The 24524-nt window shown below is 38.7% G+C and overlaps 1 protein-coding gene across 7 annotated transcripts in view; it reads right to left on the reverse strand.

The window, feature by feature from the left end:
• LOC113537889 (band 4.1-like protein 1) overlaps positions 1-24524 on the reverse strand; it is a 101094-nt gene that overhangs the window by 41376 nt on the left and 35194 nt on the right. For 6 of the 7 annotated variants that reach the window (XM_026932574.3, XM_026932577.3, XM_053226952.1 and 3 more), the window contains exons 2-3: positions 5033-5172; positions 4480-4647 (exon numbers count right to left, since the gene is read on the reverse strand). In XM_026932574.3, the coding sequence (XP_026788375.3) occupies positions 4480-4647; positions 5033-5152 (288 nt within the window). In that variant the 5' untranslated portion in view covers positions 5153-5172. Of the gene's footprint in view, positions 1-4479; positions 4648-5032; positions 5173-6419; positions 6529-24524 lie in introns of all 7 variants that reach the window. The other variant, XM_053226951.1, reaches the window with a different exon arrangement.

Genomic DNA, 24524 nt, shown 5'->3' on the forward strand with positions numbered 1-24524 from the left:
TTTAAATGTCACACCCCCCCCCCCTGCTTTGTCCCCTGTTCACCCACACAATCAGGTGCAAAAATGTGGAAAAAATGGCTCACGCAAAAATAGATTAGCAACACAGTAGCACTATATGTGTAAATTGTGCCTTCCTTTCTCTGCTTTGTACTCATATGTGTTGAAAGAGCTGCTTACAGCAACATTCCCTGATTTTCCTGCTTGACTGAATGTAGATAATGACATTCAGCAAATGTCAGGGCTGGAGGCATGTCGTCTAACCATCCACACTGAATCTCGACCTCCATGCTGTAGTTTATGCCTAACATTGTCCATGAGGCAGTCTCTCATTAAGCAAGACAGTAATCATATTAAATTTTTATCCGGCCTTTCCTGATCCTCTGATCCTATCAAGCGGACACGATGACTTTCATATGAGCGGTTCTGCAAAGGCACATCACTATTTCAGTGCAAACCCGGAACCATGAATGCTATTAATTATATTATATTTCAGTTCTAATAAAACACAATACACAACACGAGTGCTCTTAATTTTCTCATCAAATCACAGCGCTTACAATTACCACCTATTATTTTCTATCCGGTACCGTTATTGAGGTTTTTAAAAATGCACATGGATCACTGACGCATAATGTTCACACAAGCTTAAAAATATATATTTATTTCAATATAGTTCACTATAGAACAAGCCTGAGGTAACTTTTTAAAGTTAATGCTCATTGACATGCCATTTAGTGTTTCAAAAATTCATTTCAATCCCAAAACTTGAACTTTAAACCTGATCATATCAGTTCAAATCAGTAAAATAGCCGTGTAGTATAGAAGTGTTTAAAAAGTGTTTAATAATCACAAGAAATGACCGAACAGGATCTATGAATATGTACACGTTTATTATTCCGAAATTAGCATTAGCTAGGAACATTAACATTAGCTAATTTACCTAGCTGGCTAGTGACTAACTGCTAGTAAACCAGCTCAATTAGCCTGAGTTTGACTTGAGTAGGATTTTAGTATGTGAGTCTCTATTTGTGTCATAATTTTCTGATTAATTTCTTTACCACCAGGCATAACTTTTTAAAATAAAAAGCTACCATAACATGAAACCTATTTTGATCTCTATATCTCTAATATTAGTTAAGTTAGTTAGCTAGCTAGTTTATTATGCAGGTTGTGCAGATAAATCAAGACTTTCTTCACATCATGAGATCCACTCACACACCAGTTTTATATTTACAATGATTTTTTTCATAGCTGTTTTCTGTAGAGATGATTCTGTGCCAGATAGAAAGACAAACACACCTAAAAATCCAATAAACTGACAGTATCGCTTTTCATTTATAACATGTGAACAACGTGCCACACTGAAAAGTAAAATCTTTTTATTGTATTACTTACTGCTTATTTTGCTAGACGTCTTCAGTAACAATCAGTGAGATTATTATTAAGAATTAACTGCTGGAATTTGTGTAAAAAGTTCCAAAATTTGCACTGCATTTCACTTTCATCAATGTGTTGCAATCGTGCCACACTGAAATGCATTCACTGTCCAACCACTGAACCATTAATCATCAACTCTTAATCAACAGGCTTTATAGAATTACTAGTAAAACATGATAAAAGTTTTAATATGCCTAAAAATACAGCTCACAGCAAGCATTAGGTGTTACGTTATCAAATCTGTCCTCATGTCACAAGTGTGTATTACATTTCATGTTTTGTTTTGTTTTTTCCACCGGCGAGATTGCTTTTCTGTATGGCATGAAATCTTCTCCATTGTTTTCATCTAATGTGACATACGAGTCAGAAAGCAAGCCAAGCACAGAGCTGAGCCAGTGAGAGTCATGCATCTTGCTGCAGAGTCCAGCAGTGGTTCTCGGGCCTTTCTGGAATTCGAACCTCTCAATCCTTAACACAAAACATTAGCTGCTGAGTTTGCACTATCACATCAATCATTTACGCCATCCAAAATTCATGGAGTGCTCTCTGCCTGGAGAGAAAGAGGCCTGCACCCGTCATCTCCACATACATACATAAGGTAAGCTAGCAATTTTAGGTTAGCAGAACGTTTTAAGAACGTTCCTGCAAACGTTCTGTTATGAGAGTGTTCTGAGAATGTTTTGACATAACGTTGTAGGAACATTAACACTAACATTTCCATAATGTTTTTGTTTTGCTGGGAACATTGAATGAACTATGTCCTAATAACACTGTAAAGCAAATCATTATTACAACAAATGTTCTGAGAATGTTGCAGAATTGTTGTTTTTGTAACGTTAAAACATTAATTTTCTAATAACCTGTTGAACACTCCCCACAAAGTTCTGAACATAAGATCAAGAACACATAGTACAGATTGAATAAGATCTTTCTCATACATTATTATTTTAGATACAGTCAGGTCCAGAAATATTGGCATCCTTGGTAATGATTGGAAAAACTCTTGAAATCTAAGCTTTGGTTAAAGTAAACTTATTCTAAGAAAATGAAAACAAATGTTAGATTTCTTTCAAATTTTCAGAATGTGATTCAATCTTTATAACCACAAAAATTCACCTGTTCTTACTCATCTTTACCAAGGATTCCAATAATTCTGCACCTCTAGCTCCAATCTGAATTATTTTAAAATACTGGAATGCCTTTATGACTCTAACAATGAGTTCAGGTCCTGCCTTGAGCACTATTGTCCACATGCTTTATTTAAAATTTTAAAATATTAAAATATTCAATATTCAGTCAGGACCGAATGAGAAATTTGTGCGTGTTCTCAACAGGAAGCTCCGACAGTGGACATTGTTACAGCCAAAAAACAGCTTTTAAATTGAAACTCTTCGAGCACTCGGGGTGAATGAGACACTCATTAAAGAAAGAAATGGAACAGCTTCACTTTAATGAGCCCAAATCACCAAAGCTTTCTGGAGGATAGTCGAGTGTGTGAAGAGCTTTGGTTAATCTTTTGAAAGAGATTTCATGTCCAATGTTGTAATCATTTGCTCCTTTCTGTAGACCTTTATATTTATTCTGTAAAGCAGTTCTGTAAAGTCCACAACAGTGAAATGTGATTATATTTGCTCTTTCAAGAATTAAGCATTAGCTAATTTTTTTCCAGAATCCAGATCCATAAAATGAGATTTCTATTTACTGTATATTTAATTATGCATAACTTTTTTTTTTCAAATGTGGTAATAGTGCCTGCACTTTAAGTCAATTATCAGGAAATGATTTCCACAGAGATGTTAATATGCAAAAGTAAACATTTATAGCCACTAGATGAAAGCTGCTGCAATGTTGTATTATTACTACAATAATTTCAGGCATTCAAAGAAACATAAATAAAAACTTTTACACAATAATATTTGACTCAAACCATCAGGTTTAATGAATCTAATATAATTAGATTAAATTATACCTCAATTAGACTCCATATTCATGTCATATCTTAAGAGAACTTGGCACATGGCATTTGTATTTATTCCATAAACCCATGCAAAAAATATTGTAAATTTAAAAAAGTACTGTATACTGTATGCTAATCCATACTGAGACTGCTGCAATATCTGGTTGTGTATTTAATTGGAAAAAGTGTTGCATGCATTTACCTGCAACTTACTTCTACCTTGAGATATGCTCTCAAGAATATCTCCAATTACATCCACTCACACACATCAAGTTCCGCAGACTGCCCCAGATAATAACAGTTTTTAACAATGCTATTTATGGAACAAATCATAAAGAAAAACTTAAGCACGTGGTGCACTCACAGCGTCCATCAACACATAATGTACTTCAGAAATATACAGAAAGATACAGACTGATTTGGGCCAGATTTAATGTTTTTGTATATATATTTATACCACAGCACTGTTGATCAGAAGGTTTTCATTCTAATATGTTATTGGTTCTGTAGTAACAACTTACCCAAGGACTTGTAAGGTAGAGGCTCCACATAAACAGCCTTTTTCATCTATAACTGTTTGTAACTGATAAAGTGAGGTTTTCTGTGAGGAGATGTCTATTTAGTATTTTTGGAAGGAGTCTCCAGTGTCAGCGGTAAAGTATCAGTCAGAGGTAAAGCTGTGATTTCCAACAGATGAAAGTGTTCAGGACAGAGAACTTTGTGGTTAGACTGTTTATAGCTGCTATAACATAGTGATTACAGGAACTAACATATTTTGCAGAGATTCTACATCATTAAATGTAATCATTAATGGATAAAAATACATGGATAAAAAATATGGCATTCTTTAATAAATAAAAAAAACACTTTAAGAAAAAAAAAACACTTTGGCATGTACTGTTATTGGAAAATGGAGGTGTCAGTAACTTCACTTCACGTCAGGCCGCATCACACCATCCTGTCATTAATTATTTTGCTTTAACAGCACTCCCTCACGTGTTTTATTCCTTACATAAGATATAAACATAACTGCAGTACATTTATGACCTGGTCCAGGATTAGAGTGATGAGATATCTTATCTTACCTCAATACCAGCTTCGTAATCCGAGCTGTCCAGGAGAGTCACCTTGAAGGGGACAGTCTTCAAACGCTTGGACGACTTCTGCGGAGATTTGGGGCTCTTGCCTGGTGTCGTTCGTTCTGAGTCATCATCTGGATCTTTGTGATCATCCGGACGTTTGCCATCTTGGTCCTGAAAATCAGGAAGTGATTCAGGAAGGTGCATGTGTAAAATAAAAAAAATCAAACTTGATGGCAATAAAATATCTTTGGACTAAAAAAAAAATGTTCTGTCTTGGACCTTAAAGGGTTCTTTGATTTGTTTCTGTGTAGGAACCCTTAAAGGAACTCTGAAAAACCTCTGTAGGAAGGTAGAACACTAAACCACTGTTATTAGCTTGTCACATTTTTAGACATTCCAACATATAGTGTTATTTCTACTGTTATTTTTTATAAAGTCTGTGATTGTGGCATACTGGAATTTTATCAGATGCAGAATTGTAAAAAGACACTTGATACTGAAAGGAGGAACGTGATACTGTTTTCCAACTGGCCCTCCAATATATTGAGTTTTGCACCTGTTTGGCCATTTTGCCGTCTGAAGAAGACTCGGGCATGCTGCCTGCAGACGCCTTCTGCTGAGATGGTTCCTCTGCTGCCTTCTTCACCTCCGACTCAGGACCTTTCTCCGTGGTCATGTTCTCTTCTTCTTTTTACCCTACAAACACATCAACATGAATCGTGTCAGTTTTTCACTCTGCATTTTCCCATAAAGCCAGAAAAAGAGCAAAATGTTCAAATGTGACTATGGCTTTAACTTTTTCAATGCATTGAGGTTTCTCCAACTGCTTTTATCTTGAATAGTTGTTGACCCTGCACTTACTGTAGTATATCCAACACAAACTGAACTACTATGAATGCAATTTCCAAAATAATTGTACGTCATTATGTTGTCAATCACATTTAATCAAAACCATAATTTATTTTGGGGGGATTTCGGTACTGGTCAATTCCATGTTCAAAACAAAAAACTTGAAGAACACTAGGGAGGTTTGGTTACAGGTCACTAATGTCCAAGTTAAAGCACTTTCATATCTATTAATCCATTTGCTGAGCCGGAATCACTGCGAAATTTATACTTTTGGATGGTTTGCTATTTGTTTTGGAACCAAAAAGCAAAAAAATGTTGGCTGAGGGTCAAGTAGGGCTGAGAATGTACACAAAAATCACAAAAAGCACAAAAATCATCCAAGCTTGGAGAATGCAGAGCCAAACCACAATAAATTACTGATAATTATCAGTAAAAAAAAAATAACTACTTTAAAATGTTTATCAAACCCAGTGTCTATTTTCTCTTTTATTTCATCAGACCAAATCTCTGGAAAAATCACATTTCTGCAGCCCTTGAAGGTTTGGTTCACTTCCTGCAGCCAAGTCAATTCAGAGTCGAATCACTTTCTCACTGATAGAGTTCAGGTGGAAATGGACCGAGACCATCTCAATCAGATGCTCTCGGATGTTGTTTTGGTCCACACAGAGTGTGATTGCTGGGTTCTCACCTGCCTAAAGAAGTGTACCATGGGGAGAACACACCAGGCTTCCATTCAAATGCACTAAATGCTGCGTATGAAATAACACAGTCTTAACAGATATTTCTAAAATAATTTCTAATAGATATTTCTAGAATTATTGTTCTCCAATTTTTAACTATAGTCCATACAACCTTCTTTAAGTGAAAAATCAATGAACGTTTTCATAATATTTCCACTAATATCATTTTAAAAGATCAGCAAGAAAAAAATTGTATTTCATTTTAATCCACATGCTTCTATTCACAAACACTCTCCTGGTCCATTAAATCAGGCCAGACATATCCATACTCGTAAAGCCCTTCATAGACATCCCCTTTAATTTTCTCTGCTCTCCTCACACGGATGTCCATCACTTAAATTGAACGTCTCACACCTTTTCGAGTCAGTCTAATCCAATCACAGGCTGACATCTGAGCTCTGCCAGTGGCCTCAGGACACAAATAACATCAGCATAATGCGTCAAAATTTAGGGGTGGACGAGTCTGGAGGGACAGAAGAAAAACAGCCAGGCTGGATTAAATGAAACCGAATTGCAGGTGGCGTGCAACAAGGGTGTATTTTAGGCCCATTAACAAGAAGCACAACTTCTTGTTTTACTTGAAATTTATGCTACCTCAATCTTTACGAATCAGTCTTATTCCACATGGACAAAACTAAGAGAAACATCTGTTCCTGTGCCAGCTCAGATTTTTCAAGTTGCCTGCTACAGCTGAGCTCACCGCTATGGCAATAAATCAATTTTTCATCACTTTTTTTTTCCTGAGGCACTAAAATTACGAAGCTGTAAACCTGCCGTTGTGTAGTGGATTTCCTTTGTGTGCAGTACTCCAGTGAAAGGCTCAAGGGATATCCATCATCATCTTCAAATGTAGCTCTCAGACTCTTTACCAGAGATGAGACAACTCTCAGAACAATGCCTCATCACTTAATAGAGTTCCATCGATTGTGTATTCAGCATTTCCTGAACCGTTTAATGGTAAGGGTTTAGAGAACATGCGCATGAAAATGTATACCTGGGTTTGGCCAGAAATCATACAAAATGAGGATAGCTTTCAATAAGGATGAACACAAAGTCCTAAAATCTGGGATCCAAATGAACCTCACTTTCTTGTTCTGATTAGAAGTATGCTTTTTTTCCATCTCTTCCATCACACAAAAACATGAACTGAGAGTCCCAGTGTTCAGTTTTGTCAATAATGCAAATGGGATGCAAATGCTTTTTGCATACCAACTAGGAGAATGAGGGCATAAAATTTCCAGGACAAATCTTACAACTGGCTTAGAATTCTTTTTTTTTTCAGATTTAGCAAGGTTCCACCTATCAAGGACTTACAAAAGAACAAAAGAAGGCAGCTGTGAGCATAATCTCAGACCACACACCCCCCAGATATAATGTGCTGTCATCTGGGAAACGGTTCTGAATCATTTGGGCTCGTACTACCAGACTTAATCTATGTGGAGGAATGTGACCCTGCTCAATTATTAAGTGCTTTTGGACAATGCTGGCTCAGTGGTTAACGCTTTGGGATACTGATTACAAGTTCAAAAATCCAAGCACCACCAAGCTGCCACTGTTGGGTCCTTAAGCAAGACCCTTAACCCTCAGTTGCTCAGTTGTACCCTGCCTCAAAAGTCGCTTGGGAAAAAAAAATCAGCCAAATGAGCAAAATGTAAAAAAAACGAAATGTAATCATTGGCAAATTATTGTGGTATAAGAGGCATAAACCCCTTCAGAACATGCTGTTATAGGAAAATAATAACCTTCAGTGTGGTCTTGCATCAGGCCTCATCACACCACCCTGTTGTTGATTACTTTTCCTATCCCAGCATGCCCACACGTGTATTAATCCAAGCACTGAGACAGGAGACAATCATGATGCAGATGTGAAGGTGTTTTAAAGAACACACAAACATAAAATCTCATTTTTGGCTCTCACTCTGAATGTATCTGGGTCTCCTATCTGCAGATGTTTAATAGCGTCAGATTAATTGCCAAATTAGCGAGGGCTGTTATCGTCCACAGAGAGAGCGAACAGCATTTGAAGCCATCCATTTCCTGTCACAGCCCATTACCCAGGCGTGTCCCCGAATACACAGTCAGAGTGTCCTGTGCTGAAATGCTGCAGCAGAAAGCAGAGGACTAGCGACTCACAAACACTATTTCATAAACCGCTGATGAAAAACCCATTATTAAATAAAGTTTAAGAGCACTTTCAGTAAATTCCCAGATTCTTAACTCATCATGAGTCATGAAACTGACCTTCTAAAGTGTCTTATTTTATTACAAATATCTTGTGAAGCTTCAAATTGATGAATTGATATCTTGTGATTTTTTTAAAGGATTTTAGTTTAAAAAAAGTGAGACTTTTCTGAAGGTTGTGATCCAAACCACAAACGAGGCAACATCTTAAACTTTTTAGATACACCAGACAATCGTTTAAGTCTCTCTTTAAACGACAAACCAAATTATTTTCTTTTTTTTCATATTTGGATGGGAATGTGAATTCTTTTATTGTCAATAAAAAAAATCCTGTGCTTTTTTTAATGCTAACAAAAAAAGAAGATAGAAACAGGGAGGGAAAGAGGGAGGGAGGGGCTGCCTGAGATTCAGTTACCATGGAAACAGCAGGGAACAATTTCCATCGCCCAAGCTGTGTTTGATAGAGATGTGGGTATATATGGAAGAAGAGGGAACAGTCGAGAGGAAGGAGAGAAAAGGGGGGAGAAGGTTATCATGGTGAGAGAAGTGCAGAGGCGTATATAAGGGCAGTAAATGAGGCTAGAGGCTTAGCGCCGGATCGCTCAGTGGGTCTAGAACCCCGAACAGCCAGACATGCCCACATTTCTCTCTGAGGCCGATGGAAGCCATCGAACGCCTCCTCGCTTCGCTTTTTCCTCCTCCTACTACTCTGTCGTCTACAACAGCACAAAGGCTAACCACAGTGTGCAGAAAGTGTTCTGGTTTTTATCCTCTATTCACAGCCCTCTGCAGGTCCGCTGTAAACACCGTCTGTTTGTTTCTACACTTCACTCCACGCTGACTGCCTTTACACAAACTCGGCATAAACTCATCCGTGCGCAGTGTTGCCAATTCTTCTCAGGCAGGAGAAGCTAACGCGTTTCCAAAAAGTCTCAAGAACCCGCCAGATTACGTCAAATGACCTCATAGGCTAATTTGCATAGTCAGGGATTAGTCAGCATCATTTACATATCAAAACATGTTACATAAACAAGAAGGATTTCTGAAGTTTTACCAGAATAGAAAATAATAGATTAGAGCTTATATTATAGAAAGACAAGGTCTTTGGCAGCGATGCCACAAACAAACTATTTATGAATTTACAAAATATAATTCTATCAAAAATGCAAACCGAAGAGAAACAGTGGTAGTCAAGTGTCAGGAAATAGACATGAAGGAAGGAGTTGCAGATGGAATAACTCAATTTTATTACTGTAAATATCGCAAAGAAGGGAATTTAAAACAAAGAAGTGTGTGGGTGGGACAAACTGAGATGATCAGTGATTAGTTGTTGGGAATAATGGTGATCAGTGATTAGTTGTTGGGAATAATGGTGATCAGTGATTACTTGTGGGGAATAATGGTGATCAGTGATTAGTTGTTGGGAATAATGGTGATCAGTGATTACTTGTGGGGAATAATGGTGATCAGTGATTACTTGTGGGGAATAATGGTGATCAGTGATTAGTTGTTGGGAATAATGGTGATCAGTGATTAGTTGTTGGGAATAATGGTGATCAGTGATTAGTTGTTGGGAATAATGGTGATCAGTGATTAGTTGTTGGGAATAATGGTGATCAGTGATTAGTTGTTGGGAATAATGGTGATCAGTGATTAGTTGTTGGGAATAATGGTGATCAGTGATTAGTTGTTGGGAACAATGGTGATCAGTGATGGGTTTTTGGTTACAATGGTGAGTAGTGGTCAGTCAGTAAGAACAATTGTGATCAGTGATTGATCATTGAAAACAATGCTGATCAGTGATTGGTCACTGGGAACAATGGTGATCAGCGATTGGTTGTTGGTAATAATGGTGATCATTAATTGGATGTTGGGAACAACTGTGATCACTAATGGGTTGTTGGAAACAATGGTGATTATTGGTTGGTCATAAAGAACAATTGTGATCAGTGATTGGTCTTTGGAAGCAATTGTAATCAGTGATTGGTTGATGGGAATGATGGTGATCAGTGATTGGTCTTTGGAAACAATGGTGATCCGTGATTGGTCATTGGGAACAATGGTGATCAGGGATTGGTCCTTCCTTTCACTACAAACCAATTAAAATACATGCAAAAATTATAACAATATTAACCATCAGTAGTTTTTTTTATCCCAGACCAATAAAATCAAGAACTTTGAGACATTGTAAGATCAGTAAAGCTGCTTTGTTTTTAAGGTATTTTTCCTCAACCACCAGGACATGTTTTCCATGTAATCCTATATGAAGTGGCTACAGGAAGGACGGAATGGAGTTGCATTTAAAAAGAGAAAGAGAGAGAGAGAGAATTGGAGATTGGAGATTGGAGACATTACTGGCTGCTCACACAGTGTGATGGAAATACAGGCTGGCAGATTGCCTCTGAACATAATACCAGCATCATAACAGCTATCAGAAGCATGAAAGCAGTTGGATGCCTCCAGAGAGGAGATCGGAGTCTCAAAGGGACGTTACCCCTGACGGCATGAAGACCAGCTTTCTGACTCAGAGTGTAACAGTATCACAGTATGACAGCATTAGAGATAATAAAAAAACAACTGATTCTTTGATGCATTATGATTTTCTTTCATGCATTCAAGATTTTGCATCGATGAACAGAAACATCATAACTGGACTTTATGTATGGATTCCTTAAATGTTCTGTGTGAAAGCCAACAAGAGTCTTTATAAGAAAAAGTTCCAAATAAAATGCTTTTATTAACCTTTTATCCCCTGTCTATCCAAAGAACCTGTGAAGAAAGAGTGTTCTTGCATGTTAAGGCTTTGAAACGGTTCTGTTTCTGTTTATTTCTTTAACAACTAAAAATTTTAAAGAGATATTAGTACTCCAAAATGGTTCTTTAAAATTCTAAAGGGTACTTGTTAGTTGCTCACGATTTATGGAACTCATGACAGCCATAATTCATTTAAGAATCTAGCAAATATCCAGCACCCAAAGAACCCATCAGGAAAACTCAGGGAAAAAAAGGGGCCAAACAGTTCTGATAAAAAGTAGGGGTTCTCCAAGATGGTTCTTCAAAATTCTAAAGGATTCTTGTTGACTGTCTGCAATTTATGGAATACAAGAGAGCTTTAATTTACTTAGAAAGCTACATCCTTGGAAAAATGAACCCATGAGCAACCTGGTAGGTCTTATTAACTTAAGCTGATGTTGAGTAGTAACAGGAAATAATTTGTTTCATGGTAGTTGCATAATATTAAATGTAACTATAAATGGATAAAAACTACAATATGCCGCTTAAAAAAAAAATCATTGGTAGATTACTGTGGTCTAACAGGAATCAAAGATTTCTGGACATGCTGCTCCAGTTTTTAAAAATAAATTTTAAAATAACGAGTACGACGGGTAAAAGACCAGATAATTTGATATTTCAATTCTGTCTTTGTCAGTGTCAATGCCGGAATCGACGTCGGAATGGACAGACTTTGAACATTGTTACAACGCAAAAAAGTATCTCAATGCTCAGTGTGTTCCTACCTGATACAATAAAACTTTCTCGGTATGTTTGAGATTCTGTTTTTTTATCTTGATCTTGTTTCCTGTTTTTGATGTTTAGTATTGCCTGATTTAGTCTGTTTGCTGATCTCCTGACCCACTGTCTGTTTTTTGACCTTGATCCTGTCTCAGGTTTTTGAATTTTTTGCCAGTGCTATAAAAATAAAGATTTTAACCTGCAACTGCAGCCGTCTCCGCCACATGACGATCCTGAAAAACTATTGAGGATCTTTTTAATCCCCTCAGGTCTGTGCAAATGGCAAACTGATTAGATACAGACACAGTCACAATAAATACATTTCATATGATAAAAGAACATAGATTGTAGATTTCAAGACATTTTCGAAGCTTTGTTGTAGTTTTGATATGCACCTTGACTTTGATCATTTCGCCCTTCGTAAAAAACAAGAATGAGAAAGGACACATCACAGAGTAAATGTTGACACTGAGACGAGTGGCCCTATGGAATAAACCCCAAATGATCCCGCCATTTCACACCACGATTCCATTGAGAAGGTGCAGAAAGGCTCGAGCAATACATCACAGCAGAACAAACAATGCTAACCAGAGAAAAAAAAGCACTATGATGAATGAACAGGCCTTCAGTCAGTTCTCAAAGTTCCACTCACTGAAGCACAGGTTCTTATCACGCTGACGGATCCTGACAGGAACCGGTGAGTACCACATGCCCCGAGGTTTGCACTGTGAAGGGAAATATGGCACATGTACCAGAGGAGCTCCAGCCCATATTCCTCACACCGACACCTCAGGACACAAGTAACCACCTTTTTGTTTTTTTTCTCCAACAAACTTCTAATTTCACCTTGTGTTCCTCACTGGAATGAGATTTGCATAATAATGCAAATTGTTCTTCAGTGTTTCTTCATAAAATACGGAAAATGTGATGTTTAGAACCAGTTACCATGAATTATTTATTTATTAATTACAAAAATTATTTATAGAACAATTTTCTGTTCTATTAAAATATGCAAATGAGGCAATAGACCAGTAACAAAGTGTTAGAAGTATTCTTGAATAGGCTGTTAAAAGTTAAGGGTTCTAGATTGAGCCTTTTTTTCTGAAAAGTGTGTACTATTTCCTCAGCTGCACTCTCTATGCTATTAGAAGACACGGTTTCATCTAGCACATTAATTAAAGATTCTGTGTAGAACCCTATAACTGAAGTGGTTTAAAGCAAAAAAGAGGGTTCCTTGAGGGTTCTTTGGGTGCATCGGTGATTTGAAGTTAATTACAGCTGTCATGAGTTCCACAAATTGTGGGTAGTCAACCTTTCAGAATCATTCAAAAATCAGACAACCATTTTTGGAGAACAGGTTACTCTTATTGGTTGCTCTTAAACATTCTATTTGATATCCAATAACAAAGAGTTTATCATAAATAGTTGCAAGTGAGACAGTTTTTTTGTAACCTCGTGTCTAACCAAAGAACCCACGAAGAACCCTTTTTCCAAGAAAGTTCTCTAAAATGTCTGAAATCTCATCGATGCCTCTAAGTACCTGCACACTCTTACAAAACAAATTTTTCATCTAGCATTCTAAAACGTTCTTCAATTTGTACTTCAGGAAGAACCCTACAACAGAGGGTTTTCCATTAAGAAAAGGTTCCAAGTGGACCGAGAACCCATCCAAAGAACCTTTTCAAGAGCACTTCTAAGAATTTAAAAGTTATATTGGTTCTTCAAAATGGTTCTTCAAAATTCTAAAGGGTTCTTGTTGACTACCTATAATTTGGGGAACTGTTGTTCACTTTTGAAGCTACATTCTCCCAAAGAACCCATGAGGAGCCCTCTTTGTTTTAAAAGAAAAAGAGTATGTTAAAACACTTGTATGGTTCTACATAGAATCCTTAAGTGTTATCCCAAAGGGATAAACAAAAAAATAACTTTTTTTAAATAATGCAGCACTTTATACTCTGTATACTGTATACTCTTTTCTGGAAAAATAGGCTCAAACTAGAACCCTTAAGGGTTTTCTGGGAACCCTTCTACGTAATCTCTTCAATGTTCTATGTGAAACCCAACAACAGAGTGTTCCTCTTTCAGAAAACCCTTTAAGGAACCTATAATCCAAAGAACCTGTGAAGAACCCTTTTAAGGGTGTTTTGTAAAATGTTATAGCCTTCTATCTGCTCTGTTTATCACCCTACAGACTTCAAGTCGTACTTCAGGAAGAACCTTTAAAGGTTCTATGTGGAAACCTACAACAGAGGGTTTGTCAATCAGAAAAGGTTCCAATTGGACCTAGAACCCATCCAAAGAACCTCTGAAGGAACCTTGTTTACACTGTGACTGTCTCTATATTTCAAATTATTCTGACATGTTTAAATCGCATAATGTTTGTACAGATTTAATTTAGGAAATGTGACCTTATCTTGAGATGTTTGTACATATTAAGGTCTTTAAAGTCGGCTTTAATCAGACTCCAGAGCAAAATGAATCTGAAAACCATGACAAAACCCTCAAAACCAACTTCTGATCACATGAGAAAACTCTACTGCCTGTAATAAAACTCACGAAAATGTGTTCTGAAACTTTTATTACATGGCTTTATCTGTGAAACACTTTCAGCGCCTGTTTTGAGCAGGAATTCCATGTCTGACTGCATGAATTTGTCTTCTAACATCTCAGGCCTATCTTTACACTGCTACTTTTGTTCTGGTCCATTTCTCACACAATGGAGCATAACATGGAAAATATCCGCATCATCACTTTTATTCTGCAGCCTTACAAAAGAAAGACGGAATAAAAAAACTGCGGATCGTGCATACCAGCACTCGGCATTAGCGTCACATTTTTTGCAGGCAGTGCGTGTATAATTTGCGCCGCTTGGAGCTTTCATAATGTCACGCCTAATGAAAGACTTCCAACACAGATGCACTTCCTGCAGCTCCTTGAGAGGATTCACAACATCTATAATCTACAGAGGACGGCTTCCTGTTGCCCCTGTGAGCACAAACACTGCCATGTGATTGCGAGATGTGACGTAAGAGTGTGTTGACGAAGCCGATGGGAGAGGTGTAAGCCTACTAAATTAGTCCAGGAGCTAAACACAGCACTCAGAAGATGTGTGAGTGTGAACTGAAGCATCGTGGAATAATTTACAGCATCACAGAAGTGCTTTAACACATCTGATCTGGGCACAAACATGCCACTGATGTCATTTTGAAAACTGGAAATAAACCGAAGGGTAAATCAGGACAGGGTAGTAGCTCACGTCTCGGCCATAAACAGAGCATACAGTAAGGGTTAAGATAAAACTTTTTCACATAACACCAAAGTACAATCTAATTCAGGATAGGTATTCATACCAAGTGGGTCAGTTGTTTAGCTAAAAAGATGGGAACTATCAAGGTATTTTAAAAATCGTACTCTGGAATGTCAGACTTGTACTAGCTATTGAGCAGGTAAGTACAAACCTCAGTGAAAGTCTACTGCCTATTAGGAAAAGGATTAACCTGAAGTTCATCCTAGCAAGCAAGAAAGCGACAAGCAACAAGCGTTGTTCATTTTCTATGTATGTGCACGACACCGAGCTGCAATTTCAGCAATAGCAATAAGTGACAACAAAGTGAAAGCACAACATTGAGTCAGTGCAACATAGAGTCACCCTGACAAAGCGACGGAGTGAAAAAACATCAGTGCAGCAAAGTAACAAAGTGTCAGAGCACAAAACGACAAAGCCATAGCGCAACAAAATGTCAGTGCGACAACGCAGTAGCCCAACAATGGAACAGTGCAAAAAAGCAACAGCACAACAAAGCAACGTGTCAGCATGACAAAGCAACAGCGCAACAAAGTGTCAGCACGACAAAGTAACAGTACAACAAAGTGTCAGCACAACAAAGCAACAGTACAACAAAGTGTCAGCACGACAAAGCAACAGTACAACAAAGTGTCAGCACAACAAAGCAACAGTACAACAAAGTGTCAGCACGACAAAGCAACAGTACAACAAAGTGTCAGCACGACAAAGCAACAGTACAACAAAGTGTCAGCATGACAAAGCAACAGCGCAACAAAGTGTCAGCACGACAAAGTAACAGTGCAACAAAGTGTCAGCACGACAAAGCAACAGTGCAACAAAATGTCAGCACAACAAAGCAACAGCGCAACAAAGCGACAGCGCAACAAAGCAACAGCGCAACAAAGTGTCAGCACGACAAAGCAACAGTGCAGCAAAGCTTCAGCACGACAAAGCAACAGTGCAACAAAGTGTCAGCACGACAAAGCAACAGTGCAACAAAGCTTCAGCACGACAAAGCAACAGTGCAACAAAGCTTCAGCACGACAAAGCAACAGTGCAACAAAGTGTCAGCACAATAAAGCAACAGTACAACAAAGTGTCAGCACGACAAAGCAACAGTACAACAAAGTGTCAGCACGACAAAGCAACAGCACAACAAAGTGTCAGCATGACAAAGCAACAGCGCAACAAAGTGTCAGCACGACAAAGTAACAGTGCAACAAAGTGTCAGCACGACAAAGCAACAGTGCAACAAAATGTCAGCACGACAAAGCAACAGCGCAACAAAGCGACAGCGCGACAAAGCAACAGCGCAACAAAGTGTCAGCACGACAAAGCAACAGTGCAGCAAAGCTTCAGCACGACAAAGCAACAGTGCAACAAAGTGTCAGCACGACAAAGCAACAGTGCAGCAAAGCTTCAGCACGACAAAGCAACAGTGCAACAAAGCTTCAGCACGACAAAGCAACAGTGCAACAAAGCTTCAGCACGACAAAGCAACAGTGCAACAAAGCGTCAGCACGACAAAGCAACAGTACAACAAAGTGTCAGCACGACAAAGCAACAGCGCAACAAAGTGTCAGCACGACAAAGCAACAGTACAACAAAGTGTCAGCACGACAAAGCAACAGCGCAACAAAGTGTCAGCACGACAAAGCAACAGTGCAACAAAATGTCAGCACAACAAAGCAACAGCGCAACAAAGCGACAGCGCAACAAAGCAACAGCGCAACAAAGTGTCAGCACGACAAAGCAACAGTGCAGCAAAGCTTCAGCACGACAAAGCAACAGTGCAACAAAGTGTCAGCACGACAAAGCAACAGTGCAACAAAGCTTCAGCACGACAAAGCAACAGTGCAGCAAAGCTTCAGCACGACAAAGCAACAGTGCAACAAAGTGTCAGCACGACAAAGCAACAGTGCAACAAAGCTTCAGCACGACAAAGCAACAGTGCAACAAAGCTTCAGCACGACAAAGCAACAGTGCAACAAAGTGTCAGCACAATAAAGCAACAGTACAACAAAGTGTCAGCACGACAAAGCAACAGTACAACAAAGTGTCAGCACGACAAAGCAACAGCACAACAAAGTGTCAGCATGACAAAGCAACAGCGCAACAAAGTGTCAGCACGACAAAGTAACAGTGCAACAAAGTGTCAGCACGACAAAGCAACAGTGCAACAAAATGTCAGCACGACAAAGCAACAGCGCAACAAAGCGACAGCGCGACAAAGCAACAGCGCAACAAAGTGTCAGCACGACAAAGCAACAGTGCAGCAAAGCTTCAGCACGACAAAGCAACAGTGCAACAAAGTGTCAGCACGACAAAGCAACAGTGCAGCAAAGCTTCAGCACGACAAAGCAACAGTGCAACAAAGCTTCAGCACGACAAAGCAACAGTGCAACAAAGCTTCAGCACGACAAAGCAACAGTGCAACAAAGTGTCAGCACGACAAAGCAACAGTACAACAAAGTGTCAGCACGACAAAGCAACAGCGCAACAAAGTGTCAGCACGACAAAGCAACAGTACAACAAAGTGTCAGCACGACAAAGCAACAGCGCAACAAAGTGTCAGCACGACAAAGCAACAGTGCAACAAAATGTCAGCACAACAAAGCAACAGCGCAACAAAGCGACAGCGCAACAAAGCAACAGCGCAACAAAGTGTCAGCACGACAAAGCAACAGTGCAGCAAAGCTTCAGCACGACAAAGCAACAGTGCAACAAAGTGTCAGCACGACAAAGCAACAGTGCAGCAAAGTGTCAGCACGACAAAGCAACAGTGCAACAAAGCTTCAGCACGACAAAGTAACAGCACAACAAAGTGTCAGCATGACAAAGTAACAGTACAACAAAGTGTCAGCACGACAAAGCAACAGCGTAACAAAGTGTCAGCACGACAAAGTAACAGTACAAGAAAGTGTCAGCACGACAAAGCAACAGCGCAACAAAGTGTCAGCATGAAAAAGTAACAGCGCAGCAAAGCTTCAGCACGACAAAGCAACAGCGCAACAAAGTGTCAGCGCGACAAAGCAACAAAGCAACAAAGTGTCAGCACGACAAAGCAACAGCGCAACAAAGTGTCAGCACAACAAAGCAACAGCGCAACAAAGTGTCAGCACGACAAAGCAACAGTGCAGCAAAGCTTCAGCACGACAAAGCAACAGCGCAACAAAGTGTCAGCACAACAAAGTAACAGTGCAGCAAAGCTTCAGCACGACAAAGCAACAGCGCAACAAAGCAACAAAGTGTCAGCATGACAAAGCAACAGCGCAACAAAGCAACAAAGTGTCAGCATGACAAAGTAACAGTGCAGCAAAGCTTCAGCACGACAAAGCAACAAAAGCAGAAAAAAGCGAGAGTGCAACAGCACAACAAAGCAATAGTACAACAATGTTTCAGAGCAACAAAGCATCAGAGCAACAATGCAACAGCACAGAAATAACAACGATGCGACAAAGCAACCGTGCAACAAATCGAAAGTGCGACAAAACATCAGAGCAACAAAGTGATCGCCCGGAAAAGCATAATCTTGACAAACCGTCAGTGCAGCAAAGCAACAGGGAAACAGAGCAACAAAGCGACAAGACAACAGAGCTAAAAGCAATAGTGCTACAGAACAACAGCACAAGAGAGCAACAATGTGACAAAGCAACAGCACAACAGCGTAACATCTGAACCGAGACTTTCTCTGTTCTATGCAAATTAAGTATAATGCTGTAAAGTGACAAATTCAAACAACAGGAATGATTAATCTTATCTTATCTGATTAATCTTATCGTGCGTGTGGTCCGACGTTTCTTCACTTCCGCACTCACAGCTTTACTTCCTACCTGTCCCCATTTAAGCAGTCACTACACACCCACGAAGGGACAGTCCACATGCGACACTTGTCACTCGCTAGCGTGAACGAAGGATAAGAATGTGGTGAAGAGAAAGATATGTAAGATATAGTAATCTTTGCATTCTATGACTGAGTCTTGATTAGTATTTTGAGCAGATACTGCTCATGTTTACTGAGCTAGTGTTGCCTGGTTGGTGCCTGCTCGCATATTACCTGACCATTTGCCTTTTCTTGGTCCATCAGTATTAAATCCACTCCAATTAAACAAATGAACTCTTTACAAGCTATTTTCCGCTCTACGGAAAATTAAACTAACAAGTTGGCTACGATCCAGTGCTGAAAAGCATGCTTGAGGAGGAGAGGTTGTCTGAGACGTATTCGAAGCTCCTACAAGTTTCTGCCTCTCAACACACACTGTTACTGAGCAATCACTGTCTAGAGTGTCACCTTCACAGGGGTTGGTTTCGGAAAGTGACCTTTATGTGCCCTTCTAATATAAGAAATGCCTTTCCAACAGTCCCTGAAATCAGGGTGTGGCTTCAGATTTTTTTCTGGCAATCTCTCTAGATTATTCTGCGTTCCCATCATCAACAAAACATGGTAGCTTTAACAAAGAATTATTTGTTTTACTGTAGATATGAACCAGACATGCAGAGGGGAAAGTTCACAGGCGTTAGCTTACTTGTCACCCAACTGCATGCACAGAAACAATGACATCTTTGTTGGTGATGCAGCCATTAAAAAGTGAAGATTAGTTTCTTCTTGGAGAGCTTCACAGAAACAACAGCGAGCACAGTGACAGCAAAGGAGAAACTGCAAAATGAAACCACATATATTACATCTTAAGGAAGAAAGGCTTGTGAAAGGAAAGCAGGCACTGCGTCAGAATCAGAAATCTGTCAGAAAGCCTTCCTCAGACAGCAAGCGCTACTGTATCAGCATTACAATGAGTGACAGCTCGACTCAGATGTGTTGTTTCTGTAGTGAGTAGACGGGAGTGAGTCGGGATCGGAAGTAAGCAAGGAAGTGAATCAGTGGCTTATTTATATCTCATCATTGTTGAGGGACGGTGTTTTACAGTAAAGAAATAGATCAGGTTTCTTTACTGTATGTCTTCATTTGGACGGTTTAACAGATATGTCTTAATCTGATACACCAAACAAGAGCAACAGTGGCAAATAAAATTGAATGAAACCTACATGGGGGTTTAAAAAAAAACGCTCACAACAGCCATTTGTCAATTTGCTTAAAACCAATATCATGAACACACCATGCAACAGCATGAAAAAGCAACAGTGCAACAAAGCAACAGTGCAACAAAGCAACAGCATGAAAAAGCAACAGTGCAGCAAAGCAGCAGTGCAACAAAGCAACAGCATGACAAAGCAAGAGTGCCAAAGCAACAGCACAACAAAGTGTCAGTTCAACAAAGCAACAGTGCAGCAAAGCAACAGTGTGATAAAGCAACAATATGACAAAGCAACAGCATGACAAAGCAACAAAGCAACAGCATGACAAAGCAACAAAGCAACAGCATGACAAACGTCAGCACAATGGAACAACAGTGCGACAAAAGGACAGCACAAAGTACAACAAAATGACAACGTGACAAAGCAACAGAACGACAAAGCAACAGTGAAACGAAGCAACAGCACAACAAAATGTCAGCGTGATATGACAGCACAACAGTACAACAAAACGAAGTGACAAAGCAACAACATGACAAATTGAAAATGCGAGTGAGCAACTGAGCAGAAAAGCAACAGCATGACAAAGCAACAGCGCAATTAAGTAACAGAATTTCAGCAAGAAAGCAACAGCACAACAAAGTGTCAGTGCAACAAAATTACCTAGCGACATCACAACAAAGTGTCAGTGCGACAAAATGGCATCACAACATCACTACGAAGTTCAAGTGTGACAAAATGACATCGCATCATCATGACAAAGTTTCAGGGTGACAAAAGGACAATGCAGCAACACAACAAAGTGTCAGTGTGACAAAATGGCATCACAACATCGTGCCAAAATGTCAGTGTGACAAAGCGACATCGCAACATCACGACAGTGTCAGTGCAACAAAGCAACAGTGTGACGAATGTCAGTGTGACAAAGCGACAGCACGACAAAATGACAATGCAACAGCACAACAAAGCAACAATGTGACAAAGTGTCAGCAAGACAAAGCGACAAATTGTTATAAATTGTTATAAATTGTTATCATTGTATAGAACAAATGATGGAAACCGAAGCTTTTCCACCGATGGAGAGTCTTCGCTTGTTCAGTTATTACTGAATGAAAAACTGGAAAACAAGTGCTTCTAATTTCAGTGTTTATCTTTTTGGTTTCATTTCAAAGTTGCGTTTCTAAATGCACAACATTTAGCTGCAGTGTTAGATTTTCTGATCTGTAATAATTGTAATAATTATTATAATTAATTGTAATAATTATCATTTTAATTATTATACATTTTAAGGACTAAATCTTTTTTTTTAATTTCTATTAAATGTTAAGCATTATATTTGTCGTCATGTAGAAATATTCATTGTCAATCAAGGTACAAATAATAGTGTTTTTTGTGTATTAATTAATTAATTGCTTTCAAATGTTTAAATAAAACATAAAAAATATTTTTACCAATTATGCAAGAGTCCAAAAAATCAAATTATTATTAAATTATTTATAAAATATATGGCTTTTGGGTTACTGTTGGTCCAGACTGCCCTGAATTGTAGTTTTGGTTTTGGCCAAGAATTAAAATTTTAATTTCATTTCTTTTTATTTCATCTAATTCCATTTGTAAATGCATCTACAGCTACAGTACAGCTGCTTTTATTTTCGAGCTTGGTGTTACTGTACCTACATGCAATCCTATAAAAACAGCAACAGTGACTCATTCACACACGCTCAAACTGACGCAACCAGGAACATGACAAATTTCCAGCAGTTTAAATATGAAAATATTGTGACTCTGCACAAATCTGACATGACACTGAGGATCCTGTTGCCCTGTATATATTTATATACTGATTTTAAAATAGTCCTTGAGTGTGGCATTTAAATATTTTTCAATAACTCAGGAAACATTAATTACTCTTACATACACTTACCGCCCACTTTAATAGGAACACCTGTCCACCTGCTCATTTATGCAGTTATCCATTTATCCTATCATGTGGGAGCAGCACAATGCAAAAAACATGCAGCTACAGGCCAAGAGCATCACTTAATGTTCACAACAAACATCAGAATGGGGAAAAAGTGTGATCTCTGTGACTTTAACTGTGGATTGGTTGTTGGTGCCAGATGGGCTGGTTTAAGTATTTCAGAAACTGCTGATCTGCTGGGATTTTCACACACATCGGTCTCAAATAAGCACTCTTTACAACTGCGGTGAGCAGAAAAGCATCTCAGAGCACACAACACATCAGACCTTGAGGTGGACGAGCTACAATATGCATTGTGCTGCTGCCACGTGATTGGCTGACCGGATAACTGCATAAATGACCAGGTGTACAGATGTTCCTATTAAAGTGGGCGGTGAGTGTTAACGTTTGCTAAACATGCATGTGAGGCTGTTGTGAAGGTACAGTAGAGCTGCACACTGACTCATACACTTCACTTTTCGGCAGTGATGCAACACAACAGTGTGTTAAAAATCCTCGCACAGTCGTGACAGCTGGATGACATGATGCTCGATGAGTTCACGCCCCCCTCTTTGCGACGAGCTGTGTGGTGAAGATGCCTCAACTGTTTTTTGGTAGGTTTTTTTGCTTGCTTTCTGAACATGCAGGAGCGATACATCCTGATGAAAATGGAGCTTGTCAGATTCTCCGCGGCACATTTCATTCCCCGGGCAGCAACTTTGAGTTATAGTGACAAGCTTTCACCATATTCTTCTGAAAGCGGATCAGGTGGGATACGGCGCAGAGTTATGGCAGGATTCGAAAAAGCAGGCTACAAGCATGATGGCCCCCAGGCCTTCCGTTTTAGACGATAAAAGCCTGTGACAAATATCCTCAAAAGTGTTTATTCAGATATTTATAACCCTGTGAACTTTTATTTATTCAACTTTTATTGAAACAAAATCCCTAAGATGAAGAGTGCGATGACTAGGAATAAACTTTTACAGTCTCTTTCCTTATTTCAGTGTGTAATAATAAATACCTAAACATAGGAAACATTTTTATATCACAGCACTGTTGACTTCTAAAACTGGAAGGTGGGGATTCATTTTCTAGGTTTATCCAGGTTTATATTAATGCACTGGTTCTAATATGTTATTGTTTCTATAGCAACAGCTCATTTATAAGGACTTGTATCAAGGATGCACCACATAATATTAAAACAGATTTTTAAAAATGTGCTGTTATTAAACAATAAAAAAAATATAATCATTGGTATGGTGGAGTTTTATGGAAAACGTCTATGATAGATAGAAAAAGATTAAATGTAACAAAAAAAAATTATCAAAAAAAATTTAAAAAGCATAACTTTTTGTTCATTAATGAATTAAAAATTTTAATCATTGGGAAAACCGCTGTGGTATAAGAGGAAAAAAAATGATTTATTCATGTTGTTATAGGAAGAAATCCATTGCGTTTTGCATCAGGCTGCATCACACAACCCCGCCGTTGATTATGTTCCTATACAGCATAGCTTGTCATGTGTTATTCCTTACATATAATACATATGCAACATACAGATGTTGAGATTAACCAGGTCACAATTAACTGCAATTCAAACCATAGAGGTGCCAATATTTACAGTTGTAACATTTATGACTTTTGATGCTGTTACACGAACCACCTGAAAACTAATCTGATTTCTCAGCTGAAACAGAGATCAGACGAAACACAAAAAAGTGTGAGACAGAAAAAAAAAAAACAATTCACCGAAGGGGAAAGGACACAGGACGCATATTTGCTTCGGGAAAGATTTACTTTCGCGTCACGTCGATTTTATTGGTTTTTGTGAAGCAATAAAAGGCAAGCGGGTGTGGTCTGTGGTCAGTGAAAGTGCAGGGAATGTGATGTTTATCGTTTATGTTGTTAACATCCAGTGACTTACGCTAGGGTGAAACATTTCGCCGGAGCAGACAGGAGCAGGATTAAAAAAAAACAGTTCTCTAAACTAGATCTGGTGTTTTAATGGTTAATAAATGAATCTCTCTGCATTAATGGTGATATGAAAGGCAGAAGTGCTAGATCAGTTTGGTCAAAAACGAAAATTGGATATTTATCTGTATTTTTTTGTTTCCTTTAATCCTGAACATTTCTGTCTTTTCAAACCTGCTGTTTTGTCGTTAAGGGTCTTATGTCCGAGTGAGTTTCTGAAAATACAGCGTGAGAAAATGTTTAAATCATTTCATTCTCACAGAAATATTTTTGAAACTTGAAAAGATTTGAAATACCGAAAAATCATAGGCCCAAAGTGTTTTTTTCCCACACACACACACACACACGTGCACACACGCACACACACACACACACACAGGCTGTTTTTATGAGACCTGAGTCAGAAAATTGCATCACCCAATTACTGCAAGAGTCCAGTGCATGGGGCACGGCTGCTGAAATATACAGTCACTGGGGAAACAAACACACACACATACACACACGCACACACATACAC

This window comes from Pangasianodon hypophthalmus, chromosome 20 (genome assembly GCF_027358585.1).
Source record: "Pangasianodon hypophthalmus isolate fPanHyp1 chromosome 20, fPanHyp1.pri, whole genome shotgun sequence".
In the NCBI taxonomy this organism is placed as follows: domain Eukaryota; kingdom Metazoa; phylum Chordata; class Actinopteri; order Siluriformes; family Pangasiidae; genus Pangasianodon; species Pangasianodon hypophthalmus.